The 23,159-nt window shown below is 35.6% G+C and overlaps 2 protein-coding genes across 4 annotated transcripts; both read right to left on the bottom strand.

Annotated features, from left to right (window-relative positions):
• Positions 1-917: 917 nt before the first annotated feature.
• LOC135620265 (ribosomal lysine N-methyltransferase 3-like) lies at positions 918-5,475 on the bottom strand. Its single transcript, XM_065123094.1, has 6 exons — positions 5,411-5,475; positions 4,962-5,343; positions 3,513-3,709; positions 3,258-3,391; positions 3,113-3,171; positions 918-1,714 (listed from the first exon to the last, which is right to left on the bottom strand). Exons 1-6 carry the CDS (start codon positions 5,416-5,418, stop codon positions 1,061-1,063), a joined length of 1,434 nt encoding a protein of 477 aa, XP_064979166.1. The 5' UTR covers positions 5,419-5,475; the 3' UTR covers positions 918-1,060.
• A 1,323-nt stretch (positions 5,476-6,798) lies between these two features.
• LOC103995675 (TOM1-like protein 5) lies at positions 6,799-17,597 on the bottom strand. 3 transcript variants are annotated; one of them, XM_009416324.3, is made up of 10 exons: positions 17,460-17,597; positions 16,594-16,786; positions 16,328-16,406; positions 16,044-16,142; positions 15,803-15,916; positions 14,522-14,679; positions 11,516-11,591; positions 11,177-11,262; positions 10,347-10,502; positions 6,799-7,516 (listed from the first exon to the last, which is right to left on the bottom strand). In XM_009416324.3, exons 2-10 carry the CDS (start codon positions 16,692-16,694, stop codon positions 7,156-7,158), a joined length of 1,230 nt encoding a protein of 409 aa, XP_009414599.2. In that variant the 5' UTR covers positions 16,695-16,786; positions 17,460-17,597; the 3' UTR covers positions 6,799-7,155. The 3 variants fall into 3 exon arrangements, with proteins under 3 accessions (XP_009414599.2, XP_018686362.2, XP_064979165.1); XM_018830817.2 differs by having other exon boundaries at positions 7,017-7,516; positions 17,405-17,543; XM_065123093.1 differs by lacking the exons at positions 16,594-16,786; positions 17,460-17,597 and having other exon boundaries at positions 7,017-7,516; positions 16,044-16,188; positions 16,328-16,397.
• Positions 17,598-23,159: the final 5,562 nt, after the last annotated feature.

Genomic DNA, 23,159 nt, shown 5'->3' with positions numbered 1-23,159 from the left:
CTTGGGCTCTTCACCCTTTACTACAAGGGCCCATAACTTATTCATGATCCCTGTCATTTGATTTTAGACGTTTAACATCTCATCTCTCTCACATATTAATCGAGAGCACACAAGAGAACGAGCGATAAGATTTAAGCAACAAAACGAGAGCGATGAGGACAAGGATAACATCGGAGAGGAGAAAATCATCCTTCTCATCATAGGGAGGAGATGATAATATGAACAAAGACAACAATCGCTACTCGTTCCCTCGTGTACTCTCGGTTAATGTATCGAATTTAAAGAGGTAGGACAACAAACGCCTAAGTTAATGTACCAAATTTAAAGAGGTAGGACATTAATGTACCAAATTTAAAGAGGTAGGACATCAAACGCCTAAACCTAAGCGACGAGGACTGCAAGTGGGCAACATGCTCCTCCCACATGAGAGGATAAGGGGTGAGGGCGAGGGTCGACAAAACGAAAACCTAAAGATAATATTATCTTTTGAAAAATTAAAAGCACTTTACAAGAATAAAGTTAAAGAAAAGGACACCATGCAAGAAAAAAAAAAAAAAAAACTTGATTTTTTTGAGAAAGTTACCCATTATTTTTTTTCTTTGATTAAATAATTAAATCGTTTCAAATGAAATAATCAAATCCATTAGCTGTATAGGATTTTTGGGATTAAATAAGGGAACTAATTAAGTCTCTTTTTATTTTTAGCATGAACTATCTAACAATAGAAATATATTAAACCTTACACACAAATACTTGGCATCTTATTTTTGGATATCATGTCTAAGATAATAAGCTTCATGTATAATTTCTACGAAATACCAAATCAAATCTGACCAGCTCTTCTCTAGCAGACTGAAAAGAGTATAAATGTAACATGTCAAGTTTATTCAGTCAACTATTCATAGAAAGTAGCAAAATGAATGCGAACTGAACAAAAATTCTAACTTTCAAATTTCAATACAAAACAAAAGATAAATAGTTTTCTATCTACCAGTAGACATTAATAAATCACATGAATGGGATACTCCAATACATGAAAATTAATGAGCTCTCTATACTATTATGCCTTCTTCCCAGATGATCGTTTTAAAGCATAATCTCTTAGCCTTGCAAGTATCATCCTTTCACTCGTTCGCAGTATCAGAGAATGGTACAGCTTCCTGTCTTTAACCGGACAACGTCTTTTCAACATGTTCATGTCCTCATCCAGGGAGTTTGTGCCATAGAGGCTTTCCCTCAAATCAGCTAGTGATATTAAGGCAGAACATACATTCTCCGACACCAACAGTTCTTTGATGTCTTCCGGTTTCTTATGACCCTTTACTTTGCGGAATTTATTTCTCGTGATCTTGATTAAGTTCACAATATTTGTAGATTCATCTGGGCCCTCAAATGCATCAACCATGTAGCTCAGCTTCTCATAAGCATCATCTGCCAAAAAGATGATATAAAGAAGGACAAGAAGCTCCAGTTGTGGTTCCCCATCATAAGATATTTCAAAGTACTCGGTATGCTGGCTAGAGCATCCTGAATAATTTAGCCTTCTCCACAAAGAAATTCTTGCTCTGGCATAACGATTGGAGAATGTGGATGAGCACCATCTAACTAACAAGGCTAGGTCAATGTTAACAATGTCAAATGGGTTGTCAGCTTCAGTGAACCCATATCTGTGAAGCAGGGCAGCATTGCCCATAGATCCATACGTGTTGAAAACCTGAAAAAGATGGATCTCATATCAGTCTGATTTGGTTGGTAACATACATGAAAATACAATAGAAGCTGAAGCACATCACTTATTAGAGTTGATGAAAAGGACATGCAGAATGGAACTGCAAGGAGGACAAGTGAAATAATGGAGACTTTTGAGTGGTGAGAAGGAAATAACTGAGAGAAAAGGTGCCAGAACTAAGAGCTAAATTTAGGTTTGAATGATTCTCCAGCTGGTTTTAGGGACAACATGTAAACAAGATATATCCAATTTGTCCACCTAATGGTGCTTGTCGAGGTTTTGATTGGCTTGAAAGGTTAGTTGGTTAATTAAAAAGAGCAGCATTGACAATGAAGACTTGTAGCTATATAACTCTCAAAAGAGGTGTAGGGGTGTGTGTGTGTGTGTGTGTGTGTTCGGGTGATTAACAAGGGAAAAGAAACTAACATGTTACAAATCTTTGGATTCTATGTTTTCTCACAGTAGGTGTCACTTTTTAGAGTTCCTAGGTTTCTAGTTAGCTAATCATCTTATGGAATAAAACGTTCCATGTTTTCTTACAGTAGCTTACATCTTTCAACAAATAGTCGGTCAATTCAATAAAAGAACAGCATGCTACAAGATAAGAATGATAGAAGCAATCCATCAGACAGTTGAATGTTGAGGTGATTAGTTTTAGAACTCAGACATTAAGCAGAAAGCCTTACGCAGTTAAAAGCTTTGATCCGGAAAAAAAATGCAAATAAAAGATATCCTGAAAATTTAAACTTATCTAAAGAGCTATTATGAGTATCTACAAGTATCAAGAACTGCAGGAGAAGGGCCTAGTATAGTTCACGAGGAACTAACTGTAGTGGCACTAAACTAACGTAAGGCTCTACTGAAATATATAATTCAAAGTATCAGAAAATGAAATATCCTTTGGTCCATAAAGAGTGGGAGATTTACAATATGGGTGAATTGCAAAAAAGGAAAATCATAGGATATTTGTATCACTGTGTTAAAAACCAATATGGGTTGATCCCAAACAAATAATGTCAGTGATGACAGAGCAACATGGGATTGGCATCAAAAAGAAGTTTATAATAGATAGCAAACACCAAAAGAATTTTTTTTAATTAAGAATACTCAAAAATACAGGAGAAAGCATCAACTTGGTTGGTACCTCACTATGTCATTCTTAAATTTTAGATGCTTTAATCAACTTTGTTGATGCAAGAGAAAGTGAGGCAATCTTAAGGATGCATGAACAAATCATAGTAGTATCCTGATATATAAATCTTACCAAGATCCACGAGTCACCAAAAATACTTCATACATGTGATTACACAGGAAACTTATAATATTGTGCTTCAATTACATGTATGAAAAATTACAAAGAAAGTGAAAATAAAAAATACTAACCTCAAATCCTGCCTCAACATTTCTCACGATAATCATTTCTAGAGCAGTATTATCTTCTCCTAAACAATAGAAAACAATATCACTAGGTTAATTTTCCCAACCAGAAAAGCTCCTTCTAAAAAGTGTGGTTGGATCACAGTGAAACCTGAAGAGCTAGTATTGGATTCGTCAATTAATAATTTATCATCACTGGCATGATCATCTCCTTCATCATCTGAGCTAGAAGGGGAACATACAGAGGTCAAATGGACATTCTCAGCTCCTGTCTTGTGATTGAAGCTGAAGTGTTTTTAGAACATAGTTAAACAAGGAAAAAACAATTGGAGAAATGGTTCCTCTACACATCTGTGTAGAGTGTGCTTAGAACTTGAATATTTGTCATAACAAATGGTTAACTTACAGATCAGCTAAAGGTACCATTCCATATCCGTGGTAATCATCTATTTCAAAAGATCTTGATGAAACCAGACTCTTGGCAGAAAAATATTGCTCAACACCAAAATTATCTCGGTCAAGCTTCCATTCACCAGATAGAATTAGGGGTTCAATACATTCTCTCCAATCCTCACATAAGATCGTCTTGTCTTGCTTTACTGCCTGTCTAGATATTTCCAGAACACAGTGAAAAAGAAAAATAATCAGTATCAGAAGCCTCTGTATAAAGGGCAGAGTGTACAGCATCTTATCCAGTGCATAAAAATACTTCCATTGCAACAAGATTTGTAGATAAAAGAATGTCCACTGAACATTGCATACAACGAGAGAACAAGACTGCAAACATGCAGATCATAGATGGGAAAATGGAATCAGTTTGTAAGCCAGCCAAGAGGACCACAACAACACAAAAGGGACCATTAACAAACTAAATTAAATTAACATGTCCAACTGAACTTGTCAGCAGGTTATACAGAGCCAAAATGAAATGCAAACAAATCAAATTTATTTTGGCATGTAAAAAAAAAAATCTTGATCACCTCAGAACCTAATGGGGCTGATGCCAAGCAGATGAAATTGTTTTATTATGGCTATTCAAGTTACTCAGACATGATGAGCACAATAACAATGTTTTTTTTTCTTTTTAAAGAATAAGAATCTCTATTCATTCCATATGTGAAATAATACATGAAAGAACACAGAAAGAAGAAGATAATTCAAAACACAGGCTGATGAAAAGTAGATGAAATTGTCTTATAATGCCTATTCAAGTTACTCAGACATGATGAGCACGATAACAATCTGTTTTTCAAGAGAATATAAATCTTCATTCATTCCATATGAAGTGAAATGATATATGAAAGAATACAGAAGGAGAAAAGATAATTCATATAAAGGGAGAACAACCACCAAAGAATTGATGCCAAAGATCATGAAAAACAAAAAGGAAGAATAATAAAAAGGAAAACAACAGAGAGAAAAGGAGGTGCTGAACGAAGAAACAGGTCGACAGGTCACTCACGTAAATGTAAACCAAGCAGAGTACAAACAACATGATGTCGTGTAGGCATCTGATGAACTGTATCACGGCCTCCACCAACTTATACATTGCAGAATAGAAGTTTTTTCATCTCAGGACCATATAGATGTGAGTTCCAGAAATATGAAATAATGATTAGTAAAAATACCTAACCAAGTCCAACTAGATTAACCTTCCACAGAAGAAAAACGATGTATGTAACATAGCTGTTCTGTGTTCTATTATTCCAAGCTCAGTATAATGAAAGTGGAAAACATAGTACAAAATGCTGAAAGGATCAAATATAAAATTTAAGCCATTATTAGATGCTTAATAACTCATTAACAATTGGACATAAAGAATCGACAATGCAATACAAAACCAGAATTTTTATACCTTGTGGAGCTCCGTTCCGCAGAGAAAGGTGTCGACTTCCCGCCAGGTCCAGACGAGAGGCACGCACTCCCTCTCCGGCAAGAGCTGGAGGTACCCCTGCCACGGCGACGCGGGTCCGCGGCTCCTCTCGTACATGAGAGCCACGACCAGGCCAAGACATCCCGCCAAACCGGCGCTCTCGATCATGTCGCGCGCGGCGGAGGTCCGGATGGTGAGGCACGCGCTCTTCGGGATGGTGGCCACGAGGTCCCCTTCCGTCAGGTCGCAGACGGCCCTCACCGAGATTCCATCGCCGCTTTCGCTGCCGGCGTCGTCGAGCTTCAGGGCGTCGCTGCAATCGATGCCGTGGGATCTCATCCATCGCTTGAAGGTCCTCAATCGCCTGACATTGAAGAGACTAAGACATGCACTACAAAGCTATGCATTAGGATAGGAGAAGAAAGGCGTACCGGCTCATCACAGGAGGCGTCGGCGGTCTGCGCTTTTGGTAACGAGAACGAAGGTGAGGATTCAAACGTGTAGGGTTTGCTGGAGCGCCGGCCCGGGCTCCATTTAAGGATCCGGGAAACGAGTTATAGTGAAAAAGCGGGAAACGAGAAACAGGAGAAACTGATATTTATGCACTTTTAATTAATCTTCATTGTAATTGACTGTTACTTGAAACTCTAATTATCATCAATACCTTTAAGAACTCATTGCTTTTAAAGAAACTCTAATTATCATCAATACCTTTAACTCTAATGTTAAAGAAAAGAGGATGATTAATAATATTTAGAGGATTGATTATTCATGCTAAACTAAAATTTGTAAGGCAAACATGCTATTTCTATTTTTTTTCTAAAAATAGATATGTAAAACCATTAAATGTAAGTGACAATGTTGTTAAGATAATAATAGATATTTTAAAAATCAGTTAATTATTTTTGCAAAGGTGTAAAATGTTAATATGGTTTGAAAATTTTAATTTCTTCAACTACAGGCTTCATTTTTCCATCTCTGATGATTTTAATGTAGGATTGAGAAAGAAATTTCTGAATTGACAAAATATTTTAATGCATAAATATATTAAGGGAGTGTAATCAGAGCACAAATTGATACTAAAGCTCACAACCTGAGGATACAATCATAAATATATTAAGGGAGTGTAATCAGAGCACAAATTGATACTAAAGCTCACAGCCTGAGAAAGTAGATACATTGTTCTATGTCATGGACCATATATCCAACAAGCAATAATGATTTTAACCATATGGGGAGTTGGTATAATACTGATTGATCCAAGAAATTACCATCTGAGTATAACCTCCATTCCAAATTTTTTTATGCCAATAAACTTCTGTAAGCCACATGAGACGAGATGGATAGGAAATGGCATTATACTCTTATCAGTAGTCTCAAGATGGATGAAACCATAGTTGTTCTTGGAACAATCCAGATTGTTTTTGGTTGTCAAAAAATACACACTTATTATCATATATTAGATCGATACGATAATGATGAATAAAAAAATAATTTCAATATCTTTTCTGTTTCGAGATATTAAAATTATAAATAATAAAAATAAAATCCAAAAGATAACATCATAAAGTAAAGAATGAATAAAAAAATATATGAAAAATTTTATGTTTACCTTACAAATGTTCCAACATTTATTTGGAGCTTGTGCAGCACCAAAATACCACAACTTGTATTATAACAAAATTATTAATGGTACAGATGAAGAAACTCAAAAACTCAGCCTAATCTCTCTCTCACTCTACACAAGTTTTTGGATAGTATCAGACTAGGCAAGACAAATCAATAGCATTCAAAAACAAAGCATGAGACCCATTTCAGATTCACCAGCAAATCAACCTGCCATCCTATTATTATTCTATATGACACCATGAAGGTTTGAGTTCATGTTACATGGAATACAAAACAGTGATGCAGCAAGCTCAGAAAAAGGCCCTAGCGTGCATTGGTTAACACAACCAATAACCACTCTGTTCTTCCCCTCTTCATAACACCACTACCAATTCCAACTAGTTCAAACCAGAGACAATGGAGACACTGCAACAAATGTGTCAGCCAGGACAAATAGTCAACACCTCGAACCTCCAAGGGGGGTAATCATGAAAAGGAAAACAGAAATTCCAAATCTCTGTATTAGCACAGTGAAGCAGATGCCATATTTATGCAGATCCTCCTGCTGTTAATATGAGTCTCGAAAACCAAATACATCTCTTTCGCTACAATCAGTGCTGCCACTTCGAGAGCTACTACCGTTACGGCTGTCCAGTGATAGGCCCCTCATATGACCTGCAATGCCGGAGCCATCCCTACTCTTTTCCTTGAAGAATTTTTCTCTCTCCGTGTGCCTGGCTGGTGGAGGTGGCAATGACACAAGCGAAGACTGCTTACTCTCAGGATCCAATGGTTTACAATCTGAATCAGATGAATTTATGCAGAGTGGCCTTATAAGTGGCCTCCGCATCTTTTCCTCTGGAATTGATCTAAAAGAACTTATCGAACCCTCTGACTGATCTTCAGCACAAGCTTTTCCTTTGCATATTCTGTAATTTTTCAGGGAAGAGAGAACAGGAGCATCAGTGCACAAAGAAGTATAACTTGGTCAGTATGAAAGAAAAATCCTTTGGATTTCAGTGTAAATCATTCTACTATTGCATAGTTGAATCAGCACATTGACAAAGCTGCAAGGGCAACTGACATGAAAGAACCAAATTTTGGATCCTCTTCAGTGATGACAGTGTTTCAGCTATGAAACAAACAAGGTAGACGGGAATCCCCTTTTTTTTTTAATATAAATCATTCTATTGTCTAGCTAAATCAGCACTATGACCAAGCTGCAAGGGCAACTGACATGAAAGAACCAAATTTTTTATCCTTTTCAGTGACAAGAGTGTCAGCCATGGAACAAACAAGGTAGACAGAGATACATGCAAGTAAATACAGATTGAGATATTTAATAAATCAATGTATAACTCCATCTACAATGTCCAATATTGAGACAAAGTTGTGCCTCAGAGAAGAACCTTTCTTAATCTCCACCTGCTTTTGCGCTAGATTCTCTTCAAGTATGAAAAACAAGACTCAAAGGATTGCTCAAACAGTTTTCATGTTTATCAACACAACGAGGAAGATTTTCTACCCCCAAGATGAGTTTAGTAGGATACCTAGGACAGAAGGTTAACACACTTAGAAGAGCTAAATAAAAAATTTGGCAAGGAACTACCTGAAAAATGCCTTTCGCTAAGTTAAACAGGAGCCATATGTCATGGGCCATATCTGAAATTTAAGCTTCCTCTTTATTTTTTGGGATAAATTTGATTATTCATAACTAGGTAATGGATAAATCAGGAGCATCTTTCAGCTAGTGAGAAGCTTTCACAAATATTCCAAATAATGGACATCATGTACATGAGAATTTCCTGAAAACTGTGTGACAATTCCCTAACTTTATGCAAAATACAACAGTGGAAGAGGTCCACAAGAAATTGAGAGTAAAATGTCCTAATTTTGTGACATATTTTTCATTCACCTACTTCACACAGACCTCCAGTATGAAAAAGTCTAGCACTGGCCCAACCTGGGGTCACACATCTTGTTGCCCTGCCAGCTTTCCAATCAAACAGTAATATGTAAAATGAGGGATTTGTTTGTCAAAATGCTGACAGGTCAATTTCAGCACTGTATTAGCAATTCAACATTTGACTTTTTATGTTGTCAAGATGTGACTGGTTTGGCACAGAAATCAGAAAGATAGATTCATGGATTTTGCTTAAGATCCTCTGCAAGGGATATAACTGCACAAAAAGAACATGCTAAAACAAGGTAACTCAGACATTTCCAAAAATCTAGTGTGGAGAAAAAGAAAAAGATATGATGTCATGACCAAACTAGCCAAGATAGCCACAGATCTAAAAAGACCTGATTGATCATATGGCACATATGATGTGGTTGGTATTCCTTTGGTTTATGTTCTTGTATAATATGCAAGTAAGGAAGTTTTCAAAATTTAGGCATCAGAAAAACAAACTGAGATTCAAATGCTGACATAAAGTCACATAATCTCAATGATTATTGCTAACATAACAATGAAAAAAGCCCACGCTTTTCTGCAAGTATCTGCCATGGCAACAACATAGTCATCCACATTGCTAGTTTTCCTGTATAAGAAGATAACAGTTACAATGCTGATTTTACATTACCTACCACAAGGGAGAATCACAAGGCACAGGTGAGTATTCCTATTTTTGTTTCCCTCATGTGACTTTCTTTTAGCTTGATTGAAATTAGGGAGTCTTAAGTATGGCCTTAGACCAGGCCTAATCTAGTGCATCTTGATTCCAAGATGATTTTGTCATCAATACCCAAAGAAAGTAGTAGTCATGTTTTGTCTTCTTTCCTTTTTGGTTAGTGAATAATTATACTCATGACTTGTTTTCATTAAACTATATGGTTCTCACAAAGTAATATAATCATTACCTAGAAATGATCATACGATGCCATACGATAATTCGAACTACCTGAATTTGTTTGCCTAATAACAGGCATCTTGAGACATCACACCCAGTCATGATCAAAATAACAATAAGATATATATACAACAGAATGGGAAAAAAAAGCATATAGCTAAATAGATGTTATACAACACTATTGGATTGGTATGGATCAGAATGCACATTAATTGGGAACAGTCGCACTCTTCAGGAAATAAATCGTTTTAACTTTCCTCATTATTGAAAAAAGCTGAAAATGAAGACAACTCCAGGACAGAATATTGTTGATCTCAATAGAACTGGTAAAGCAAGAGCTCCTGCTGCTACCAGATCGGCTTGAGCCAAGGTTAGGGTGCTGGCTAACGGAAGGGCTATTGAGGCTTTTGCCTTCTTTTTGCTTGCTCTCTCTCAACAAGAAGAATACCAAAGAAAATCAAACTCTCTTCCTTATCTTCCAACCCAAAGGCCAATGGAGAGGGGCTTGTTGGGCAGACAAAGGCCTGAAAAGAGCCTTGCGGTTTACAATATTCAACTCATTTAAAAAGAGACAGGATGAGTCGCAAATCGGTTTCGACTCAGTTGTTCCTAATAAATAAAATTTATAATTCTTCTATAATTTGTTTTGGATTACAAATTTACTTTTCTTTTGTTGCAAGTGTGTAAGATTTGCTATACAAATATATTGCCTATGCCTCCATGGAGCTTGTGTTTGTGTGGTTTTCATGCCCCTATGTGTGGCAAATGATCCAGTATGGCGCATAATATGGGTTGTGCCACTGACAAAGCAGCAACTTGGGTACCACCGGAACCTTAGCCCATGATATGCAAAAGTTGAAAGTTTGAATTTTCTATGTATGCAAGGAACAAGTATAAGCAACGAAACCTTCGATAAAGACGTTCTGCATCCTCTTCCTCTTCAGCTTGTTCATCAATACAAGAAGTTGGAGTAGCATGAACTGAAAGTAGAGAATCATGGTCGGTGAGCACCTTCTCTAGCTGTTCGTTCAATTCAATGGCTTGAGTGATCACTTTCTCATCCCTGAAGACATCAAATGCATTAGAACAACAAATTGTTTATTATAAAAATGCCAGCTCATGTCGTTTAATAATCAGCCAACTGCAGTTTCGAGGAAATTCAAGATAAATATTAAGATAACGGTGAGCATCCACATGGTTAAAAAAACATCTTCGTGGCAAAAGGATGTTCCATAGATAGTTCAAATGTGAAGGCCACGATTAGATATCCATGCTAGCATGAAGGCACTTACCAACTTTTGTCCATGATGCAATGTCATCAATTAAAACTGTAATTCATATAAAGAACACTATCTAGCATCTAGGAAGGCAGAAACTCCAGTATACACCCAATTAATTACACTCAATATTAACCTACCAAAACACTTGGTTTTAGCATGTGTAGTAATATTCTGAACATCATAATGTTTGTGTATGTCCAACAAACATTTTTTTTTCCAAGGTCAAGAATATTTTCTCTCATTATCAAAGTTGGATGGGGACCAGGACTGGTTCTCAACGAAAAGCAAACTACCAGTGGTAATTATACAATTTCAATGAGGATCTACAATTATAAAACACCAGAATCATTATTCAATAAGAAACAAAAAATGATTAAAAGATCAAAATCAAGCCAAAATTGAAATGTCTAAGCAAATAGTAAATAGGAAAAAAAATAACAAGATCAAAATGTCCTACCGGGAGGTTATTACGAGGTGCATGACTCGCTGCTTCTGAAATGAGCATTGTTCCACAAGATCTAATACAAACTCATCAGTTGCTCCCTGCAATGAGTAGGTTAAGAATCCAATTAATGTCAATCGAGCAAACACAACAGATAACCATGTAAACCAAGCATATTCTAGTTTCAGATCTTAGACGTCCAATCACTGTGATGATTATACTGAAAAATCCTTATTTTAAAAGGCATTGTTAACATGAATATTGACAATTTCAAGAGAAGTATTTATTTAACCATTTTAACTAATATCTTTTCCGAAGAAGATGGTAGGTAAATTAAGTTTTCCCATTCCATACCTCAGGTCGCTTAGGATCCAAAGCATTCAGAACATCCCTTAAAACTTCCAAGACACTAGATGCTTTATGTATTATACTGAAATAAGACAAGCAGATAAATTGGAGAACAAGTAAATTTGATGGAAGATAATGGGTCAACAGAATAAAAAACATTAGCAAAGTAAATTTAGTAAGGTTAGACAGAAATTAGGTGCAATTTGTATGTTCATCAAAATTTGTCTAGGAGAATCTTCACTAGGAAATCTATAAGTTTTGTTGGATCTTTTTTGAAAAATATTTAACCAACACATTTTCATGCATTCTGATATGTTTATCAGATACTTATAGAAAAACTTCAGGTTTTACCGATCCAATGCTTACCAATATCTCAATCTTCATAGTCCAAATTTATAGCAAATGTTCAAGGTCTCAATCTTTTTAAATCCAAAGAAACAAAACCACATTCTCTTATACAAATTTCTCATTTAAATGAGTAAATGATGTTAGACAACTCTAGTTGCCAATTATGTAGTTCCCCTAGTTTTGTCACAGTCAACCATAAAATGGCATAATTAGCATCAACTTGGGCCCGACAGAGGATAGGTGCAGTATATAATTCCTTCTGTTACCGGAGAAATAAATAAGAAGCAAAACATATCCTAGCAGCAAATCTTGTATAACTATTTTCAGCTACCTGGACAACCTACCGAGGACTTAAAACAATGGATCAGTCACACTTTGCACAACAAAAAAACTAATTTTCACAAGTTCAATAAATGTGATCCAACAAGTTGGCCCTCAGGACAGAAAATTTTGGATGGTTAGTCCTGAAGACTTCAAATTTCTGCTTCTCTTTTCACTCGAGGATACTGCTGCACAGTAGAACAATGGTAACCAGTATTGGTTGGCACATACACCTAAAGGGATTATTTTGAGGTGTTGATGATGAAACTTAGACCTTTGCCCATGGTGAACTATGGCACTATGCTACATTAAATTAAAAAGGATAAATAGTGGATTAGTATAATGACTTTGAGAGGATATGCAGCATTCTTTTTAAAAAATTACATATCTATGTAGATTGGGCAAAGTCATCAACGAACTGAAAGATAGCCCCATCCAAGACTGCTTGCTGCTGTAGATGAGGCCAAGGTGGAAGAAGGATGTCTTTAATATTGAGAGTTAATTTCATATCTAGAAACTTATGGTATGTCCATCTCATCATCATATCCTGATGAATCATGCACTTTTTGCAGATAATGGTAGGCAAGAACCAAAAGTGGCATTTTCAGCTCAACCAGCTAAATCAGTTAAGTTTTCTACCTCGAAAGTCAATACAAAATTGTAATTTGAAGAGAACCAAACTAGCAAACTGCAGAAGAAAGGATCTATCTTTCCACCACGAAGGACTAATCATACTGGTTAGGGGGGATTAATGATATTGGCTAAGGAAGAAGATGAATTAGACAAGAGCTGAACTTGGAATCAGCTTTCTTACCAGCAAAATGTACCCAAATTTCCCTTTATGCTTGATTGAAAAAATAAAACCTTAGCTTTACAAAGCCATGACAGTTCTCAGCTTCTCTACATGGCTACATTAAATTTTTGGTTGACATCAGTTTAACCCATGATTTTATAAGCAGCAAGTTCCATTAGTAAATGAAGATCAAGATGGAGCCGGTTGCACCCTTTAGTGTTTTATTTAAGGATGGATGGCAGGTTGAATGTCAAAAGCCAAGCAGGAAGGCCCCACTGAAGATTCAGGTGACCAGTTCGATATATTTAATTATTGCACCCAATTGAACTGTCTCAAGCTCAAAGCTGTTGAACATCAAGAATGATGGAAAAGACCCTCAACTTGCTTGGTCATGACTTACATCATGAATGAGTGACAATGTTGCACCCTCTTAGGTACAAGGTGAATCTGAGAAGCAAGGCATTGCTACAGAGTGTCTTGCTCTCAGTTACACTGCTTGAGCCTCACATTTGTGCTTGTGTGGTAACCAAGATTGCAAGATCCGCATGTTTCTATGTTGTGTATGCCATGGGAACCCCAAGCTGTTGAACATCAAGAATGATGGAAAAGACCGTCAACTTGCTTGGTCACGACTTACATCATGAAGAGTGACAACATTGCACCCTCTTTGGTACAAGGTGAATCTGAGAAGCAAGGCATTGTTACTGAGTGTCTTGCTCTCAGCTACAGCTGCTTAAGCCTCACATTTGTGCTTGTGTGGTAACCAAGATTGCAAGATCTGCATGTTCCTATGTTGTGTATGCCGTGGGAACCCCAAGACATCAACATTGTGCCATCCCAAGTCACCAAGCTACATCTACTGCCCCAATCAATCGCAATCTTGCTCCATGTTCGCCACAGCAACATTGCACCACCACATCTGTGACTCCAGACCAAGTTCACACTACACCTTCATTGCCGCGTTCCAGTCATGTTCCTCAATGGTAAAGGAGTGAGCCCCCTTTTCAGTCACAGAAGCAATCAATGACCAATATTTAGCTGAACAAGGTTGTTAGCGATTATTAAGCATTTTTGTATCAACATTTTATTATTCAAGAGTCTATGTAAGGTTTTAAACAGACGAGCTTGCCAGAACCAAAACATGTCCAGAACTCTTCCGTATTTTTTCTGCTATTTTTTCAGTATTTTTCAGCAATAAAATCAGTCTAGTTCATTAATTATAATCTCTTCAAGAGGCTTCTGCTTCTTGAATTGAACGAGGGCTTGTTAAAGGCAAAACCCTAAACTCCCGTTTGCTGTCCTACCCATTTTGACGAAAAAAAACAAATGATCAGGTCCACACCATTAACGAGTATGAAAGCCTTGTCCCCCATTTCCAAATTAGATAGTTGAATGACCACATGAATATGTATATAATTAGAGATTTCTCTATCAAATTTTTAATCATTCATTTTAATATAGTAATTAAAAAAATCACAATGCTCATTCTGATTTCAGGAAAATAGTCCTAAGAAATATAAATAGCAGATAATAATGATCAGCTTACATACCTAGAGTCAGGTATGAGCTGAGCAGTTGCTTGTCTTTCCCCATTTTCACATCTTTGAAAGAGAGATTCTTGAGCAGACAATGGTTTTGCTTGTGTCTTTGAAGCAGGTACTGTTGGTGGGGTAACATGAGGGTGCTGTGGAAACTGTACCCCAGCAGACTGGAGCCGACAAACAAAAGACAATAAATATCATAAAAAGAGAAGCAAAGGATGATCTAAGAAATATCAAAAACTAACTACAAACAGAACTCCAAATAAATTTATCTTGACAATGATCTTAGCCTTTGAAAAGGCTACATATGTCTTTTTTTAAGAAAAAATAAAACTCCAAACAAATATTTCACTAATCTCTAATCAAGGATAGAATGAGGTAAGATGAAGTGTTATCAAATCAAAGATAAATGATAATATTTCAAATTATTTAGGAGAAATGGAAGAAAAACAATTAATAGAGATTTTTTACATCTATACATATTTTTTATCTTTACTAAAGCTTTTTCTATCTAAGATTAAAGTGGTCACAAAGCAAGCATGCTCCGACAAAGACAAGCGAATAGAATGATTGAGAAGTCATAGATTTCTTCTTCACCCCTTTGTGTAATGTGTTGATCACCCTTTTGTGTAAGGTGATGCCATTAATGTGTGAAAAGCTTATTCTTCTACTCATATGAGAGAGAGAGAGAGAGTTCCCTGATGCATTTCCATATCCCTCTACCATTCTTCGGACAATAATAACCAAACAAGCTAAAGCCAGGAATAATTGGAACGACATCTAAAGGCCATCCCGAAGTATAATGATGGCCAATCCAACACCATTATCAGAAAATTCTTGTATGCATGTGTGAGTTTCAAATGATCATCCCAAACAAATAAACTATGTGATTACAAAAATAAATGACATAAACAAGTGATTGGATTTCTATAATGATGGCCAATCCAACACCATTATCAGTAAATTCTTGTCTGCAAGTGTGAGTTTCAAATGGTCAAGCCAAACGAACAAAACTAAGTGATAAAAAAATATGTATCAGATGACTAGGAATATTGTGGTATGTATCTCAATTCATCCCATGGTATATATTGCATGGTGACCCGAGTACCTTCTTTTAACATTTTTATTAGCTTTGTATTTGGGTAAGACTACTGAGGTTAGAAACAAGAAAATTAACTGAAGATATCATAAAGAAGTAGATTAGTAAGACGGGTATCAAAACATGTGTGTGCAACCATTGAGAACAATAATCATTGAAGGGATAGCACAATTTATTAATACAGTACTTACCACCAGGTCATAGTATGCATTATAGTACTGAGGGAATTTCCCAGAAGCCCCACCAAGGGCTGTCTGTGTAGCATCCAAAAGAAGAAATATTCTTTCTCGAACTGGCAAATCAGTCTGTAGCAAAACATGGATATCAGTTGCAGATTACCGACCCATCCGGTTTGCAAAGATAGGTGGCCTTGAGATTTCAAAAACATCAGCAGATGAAGAGAGAGAGAGAGAGAGAGAGAGAGAGAGAGACCTTTTTCTTCACTATCTTCACTAGAATCAGCAGAAGCCCGTTATCAATGACTTGTCTATGAATGTGTTCTCCGCAGTTATTCATTAGCATTTCTAACAACTGCAATGTCACAGTGCAATTTTTTACCATCAGAAACCTGCAAATTCTGAAAGAAGCATTGCCAAAAGTTTTATTCTTTTTTTTCCGAACACAATAAGACTGCATTTTGGCAACCAAAATCCATTAGTCGCTAAAATCAAGTGAGGGGCATAGAGACTCCTAGTAAAAAAAACTGTAGTGCTTACCATGACAGTGAAAAGCTGAGTATTAGAATTTTTGTTCTTCAAGCGCTTTTTAATTGTTCTGATAACATCTTTTGCTTGCCTGATGATCCAAAAGAATAAAGTTAGCACGAAAGCGAAGTGCCAAGGATGAGACTTGATGCAATAAACAGAAAACCACATGTACCACGTGCAATTAGAACAGAAATATTTCAGTTTTTCTCCTGTTCATGATAAAGTGAAAGCAAAAAGAAGAAAATAAACTGACTAATTTTGCCAATTATGTGTACCCCGGATCACGTGAAACAAGTTCACAAATCTCGATGTTTTTCATCCAGTCCATCTCCTTTAGCTTCTCGCTTGTTGCCAAACTGACCATCTCGGTCGCCATCGGTAACGTGGTTCCAGGAGCAACGTCGAAAAGCAAAGAGGGCAGATACCGAGCCACAATAACTGCTTCCGATTCCTCAAAATCGCTGCTTCCTGCATTAGAAAAAAAATACCAAAAGCAGATGCAACAGTCAAGAAAAGAATCGAGCATCACAATCGACACAAGGAAACACATGCTTTTGAGTCCTTAAAAAAAGTACGGATCATGAAGAAGTCTAGCAAAATCCAGGGAAGAGAATAACGCAAAGACCTAAACTAAAATTTCCAACACAAGAAATGAAAAGGGCAACACACAAATAAAGGACAGAGTTTTCGATAAAAATATATACCATTTAAACTTCAGCTCTAAAAAAAAAGTACAAAGAAATATAAAAACCCATCAGATCGGAAAAATGGAATAGGCAATCAACCCTCAAGAAACCGCACACGCCAGGGAACCTGAACTAGACGTCAGAGATAATTTTGCCAGAAAACATGTTTCGAAATCGAAAAACAGAGGCATCAGCAGAGATGCATAGGAATCATAAAGTAAGCCTAACAGTCAAAAGCCACTCAAAGATCACACCTTGCGCACATAGCAACAGAAAGAAACAACGGGGAAAAACAAGAGATCACTATCACCAAAGCAAGCAAGATCGGCATAAACCAAAGCCGGAGGGACAGAAACGAAGAAAAGAAACGGAAGAGCAATGTCGCCAAAAGATCACGCACTCCCTCCTTCGCACCCTTGCGTCTTCGATTCCCGTTAACGAGGGGGTTCACTTACCCAAGGAGCCAATTGACCAAAAATTAGACCATCTTCTCGAGACGTAGCATCAATCGAATCGGACGAGAGCGACGCGGAGGCGACACCGCCACCGAAGAACACCAGGCGGAGCACTCGCAGCAAGAGAGAGAGAGAAGAGAAGGGGCGAAAAGAAAGCAAGCTAAAGCAGAGAAAAGGCCAGGAAGGTAGCCTAGAATTACACGATTACCCCCATCAACTATTTAGTACGTGTTCTGTTAGTACAAATTGTTGGTGTTAAGTCACGACGCCTGACACGAAATTAGACGAGGATGCTTTTGTTGATGCTGCGCTGCAGTCATATGTTGTGACTCAAGTCGCGACATCTTAATCTCCATGATGCAAATTTATCCTCCTCCATCATTTTCCCAATAGTTCACATAGAAATCTCTAACCAATATACAAATAATATCAATTCAAACCATGTGATCTGTCATTATCATTCGTAGTGCATATATAATCTATTCAATAGTAAATAACAATGAGAGGGATAAGACTCGGCAACCATTCGTGACTATGTAATTTAAGACATGGGGTAGGGGCAGGTTCGTAAAAGAACGGAAAACTAGAAGAACAAGAGAGACGGCAACAGCAATGGGACAGCGTGTCGCCGGATGTTCCGCGGGTCCACTAGAGACCGCGGTGATCCTGCTGTCGCAACCGTCCGATCCTAAGGAGAAAGGCCGACCGCCGCCTAGGGACCTGCGGGACCCAGACCGGGGGGACGGGCGCACATGGGCCGAGTCTTGGGTGGGCCGCCGGATCCGGCTGGATAAGATTGGTTTGCTTTAAAATTCGCGCACACAAATGCATGTGTATGTATATATATATATATATAATAGGACGAATTCAAAAAAAAAAAAAAAACTTTTTTTTTTATTTTTTAGAAAATTTCTCTTTATTTTTATAATGTTTTTTTAATCTAATACTTAGAAAGTTTCTCTACATAAAGATTATAGTATTTTCAGTAATGTCAAAAAAAATTATTATGACATAATATCAAAAAATATTATATTATAATATTTTTATATAATAGTATAAATTGTTTTCTAATATTATTAAAATATATTATAAATATAATATTTTTACATAATTTATAAAAAAAAATATTTATGTCATAGCATATTTATATTTATTTTATATTTTTATATTACTAAAAATACTATAACGTAGTTTAAAAATATTATAATCGGATCGATTAACCCGATGGATTAATCCATATGAAATAATAATAATAATAATAATAATAAATATTCCATATATTCTGAAGAAAAAAAATATGGTCGAGCCAATTATGAAAATGAGGGATATTTCATGGGAAAAACTTTGAAAAAAAATTCAAAAATTCATCATATTTATATTTATATTTATATTTATATTTTATATTTATATGGAGGTATTAAGGGAGGCAACACATGGGGCTGTGACAGGAGAGCAAGTGCAGTCACATTCTTTGCATTAATTGATGTACTTCTCATTTGGTGACTCATACATATGTTTGGGGGGAGGGGGGTCCCAAATAAGGCTCTCGTGGGACATATCATGTGGCACATGCGAAAGACTGTTGGGTATTGTATCTATCTCTCCCTATATGTAGATTTCTATCTAATCCACTCTAAAATCTTAGATTAGATTTCGAGCCGCTTAATCATTCATATACAGTGTGATCTGCCCACTCGATCACATATGATCTAATCTGGTAATCCTATTGGATTCCAATGATTGGAGGGTCGATGATAGTCTCTGTCAGCCACTATTTGGTCCTAATATTGTTAATCGATATTGCTTTATCTAATTATCCTAACATAAATATAAATATGAATGTTGTCTACAAGAGACAAAAGTTGGGAGATTAGATATCTTGCTAATCCTAATTGTTTTGGATGAAGACTATGTATCTTAGTATATATCGACTCGTCTATGTCTAATATAATATCTTAAGTATTTCATACAGGTATCGTATTTAAAATTGACCATTTCAATTTTAGATTTTTGACATGAATCGAATTTTGAGTTTTTTCTTATATATATAACTTAAAATTAAAAAAAATTATAATTTTATTTTATAATTTCGATCAAATTCTACTTTGAAAAGTGGTTGGATTTCCATACACACACACACAATAATGTCAAAATGAATATGTAAATTTATTTTTTTTTCATATTTATTATATTTTAAATTATGAAATAACCTAAGAAATCTTAAAATAATTATTTATTTGACTATTTGCCATCATATTAAATTTAAAGAAAAATTTGGACAGTTTGAACCTATTAATTTTTTGTATTTTTTTTTATTAATTTCAGCTCGACGTAGTTAGAATCGAAATTACACTATCATTCGATCCTGAATCGATAGATTGCCAAATCGATTCGAATTGAAATCTTCCTCGATGGGGAGTAGTAAGTTCCTAAGGTTGAAAATAGTAGATGGTGGATAGAAAACATGGCCCAACAATGGTGTAGTAGTAGACTCTGCCCATAGTTTTCGCAACCCAATTAGATCATTTGTATCATTAGATTCATATCATAAGATTTCTTTGAGATCGTAACCCAATTAATACTCGTTAGATTTCGATTTACAATAGGAATTCATAAGAATTACAACTTTCTTTGACGTAATCGAAGCTTACACGGTTGTTCGAGTGAATCAAATTAATCGACCACATTAATTAGTGGGACGAAGGTAGGATTCCATGAACATGGACTACAAAAGGTAAGGTTGATAGCTATTGGTGGGATCAACGTGTGGTTGAACCCATTAATTGCAAGTTAAGTACTTGTTTATGGTGTTCATGTTCGCCAAACAAACACATGGACCCACTCCGATTAAGGGTCATCAACATCATCAAACACATGGATCCATTAGTCAACCTCGGTTTTGGTGAATCGAGAACCAAATTTCCACATTGGGTTACGTCGATGATTAGTATCCTCTCCAATTTTGCATCACAATTCTTTTTTTTTTTTTTTTGAAAATTTTCAATTTTTCATGTAAAATTTAATCCTTGTTTTTGTTTCATTCAAAAAGAGTTCTTTATTATCCATGTGGCAATTTTTTTTCTACCAATATAATTTTTGGGGTTTTAATTACTCCTTATTTCAAAGTTTGAAAATAATCTTTATATTTTAATCATATATATATATATATATATATATATATATATATATATTCATAATTTGATTGTTTGATTTGGTCAATGATTCGGAGGTTCCTTTTTTATATTGTTATAGTTCGATCTTGACCGACATAATACTCATTCGATTTCGTATATTCTAAAGCTTATAGAACTACGTTAAGGTCATTTTCATCGATGCTCGTTCAAAGTTTAAGTTAATTTTAAGTTCAAATAATTTAATCAATATTTTGAATAATATTAGAACGAGTCTTTGGTATTATCGATCATCGCTATCATGATCAACATTAATTACGAGAAGTAGTTGTTGAAGTGTAGATCCTATGTCAACCATATAGTATTACGATGTTAGTCATAGGACGATAAGAAGATAGCTAAGATGATAATTGTACTATATTAATTATATGAGGAGCACCACCTGTCATATTTTTATTTTTCATATCAATCTCTATAAATAAATAAATAAATAATAAATGAACCTTCGTGACCTTCGTTATCGAGAAAGAATCTTTTTGTTTTAGTTACTAATATGCCAAAACAAATAATGGTGATGGTTTTGTCTTGGAGGCCCAAACATAGTTATTATTATTATTATTATTATTATTATATTATGTGAATGTGCAATGTTGATTAGATTGCACATTATAATGTGCAATGTTGACATGTTTCAATTAATTCCAAATCGGTTGATGTAAAGTTGGTGTCAAATGGGATGCAAACACTCGACACGACAAATTGGCGACGGCTTTAGTATGTGCCCGTCCAAAACGGTATTGTCATCAAATGAAAGTTTTATGACCATTGAATTGCAAAGTACATATCAACAATTAATAACATAAAAAAAAATATGATTACACAAACATATATGATGGTGTGAAGATTTATACATCAATTAATCTTATTCTCACAAATACGAAAATTACACCCAAGTAGTATCGAAATAATTTTAAGATAAAAGAAACATAAGAAAATATTTTTACCTTTTATTCTTTTTCGTCGTAAACATATATTTGTCTAAAATGGTGTTAATCTATACTAAAATTGATATCGGACGAAATGATTAGTCTGACGATATCCATAAGAACAAAATTAAGACATCCCTTAATAATATCTGATATATTATTATGTCTCCTTCTTCTTCCTACTCTTATCATCACTCTTGTTTATTTCCGCGCATGTCGCGCACGAAGGTTTGTTTAAGAAGTAGCATGCATTCCTTTGATTCGTGTCAACAAAAGTTGGGTGAAGGAAGGAAGGAAGGAGGATCTCAAACGTAAACGGAGTGTTGTCAACATCAACAGGACTACAACAACCTAATCGGAAGACAAGCATAAAAGAAAAAGGAAAAGGAATTCTCGAGTGGCTTAATGTCGCTTCACGCCATGGTTGTTGACTCAGACGACGACGACGACCTCCTTCTTCTTCTTTCTTCTTTCTTCTTCTCCTCCTCCTCCAAATGTAAGCTTGCTGCGTGCGTCAACAATGGAGAAAGAAATAATGGTGAGAGTTAGTTAAAATGGAGGGTCGACTAGTTTGCAAGCAAAATGGGGTTTGGTCAAAGCCACACCGATCGATGATGGCGAAGTACTCACAGACATCAATGCTAGCTAGCAACGATGGGGAGAGAAAGAGAGTTGCAATTTGTGGTCAAAGCCATCTTTTACTTCTTAGATCAGGAAGACTCCTCCCAGTGGTGAATGATGATATTGTTTATATTTATATCTACATATAATTAAAATGTTGTTGATAATAAGCCAAGTTTGATTATCGATTCAATCGGAGAAAATTAATTAGAGTTTGGAATATGAAAGATCATTGAATGGTCAAAACTTGAAGATATTATTTGAAGAAACATGAAAGATAAAAATGTAAATAGTGAGGGTTGATATTCTGATGATATTAGATATATTTATGTACATCTTTCCATCCCATACTCATGCATAATTATAGGAAGGAAATATGTTATATGGTAAATAATTTGAGCATGGTTTGTGCTGCCACTGTTGTACTTTTTATGTGTACTTTTAACCACATCTTGTCCCTCTGATGCAGAAAGACTTTTTAATATGAGTCCTGAGAACCATTCTCAGCACATCCTTTTTGTTATTGCTGTTGTTTGATTCAAGCAATTCCATGCAAATTAATTAGGGACACATCTCTTTTTGTTCTTTGACCCACAGCCATTTGTCCTCACAGTAATCCACTGGATTGAATTGTCTCAGTAAATGATGTTTCTTTGACTCACAGCAAATGATGCATTTGACCATAATTTAAAGAAAATAAAGAAAGAAAGAAAGAAAGAAATGTTCATAATCTTCTATTTGAGATGATACTAATACGATAATAAGTTATGATATCCCAATTAATTACGATCGATATTGATATGATATATTTTAATACCGTGACAACGATCGATCGATGATAGTGCTAATAAAAGAGTTTTATGTGCTTCTATATTTTATTTCTAACATCCTATTTAGTTAGTTATCTCATATTTTTTATTTCGATTTGATGATTGAATTTTTATTTTTTATTTTTCTAAAAA

The sequence above is a fragment of the Musa acuminata genome, chromosome BXJ2-8 (assembly GCF_036884655.1).
Source record: "Musa acuminata AAA Group cultivar baxijiao chromosome BXJ2-8, Cavendish_Baxijiao_AAA, whole genome shotgun sequence".
NCBI classification, from domain to species: Eukaryota; Viridiplantae; Streptophyta; class Magnoliopsida; order Zingiberales; family Musaceae; genus Musa; species Musa acuminata.
This window is presented reverse-complemented; position numbering and strand designations above follow the sequence as displayed.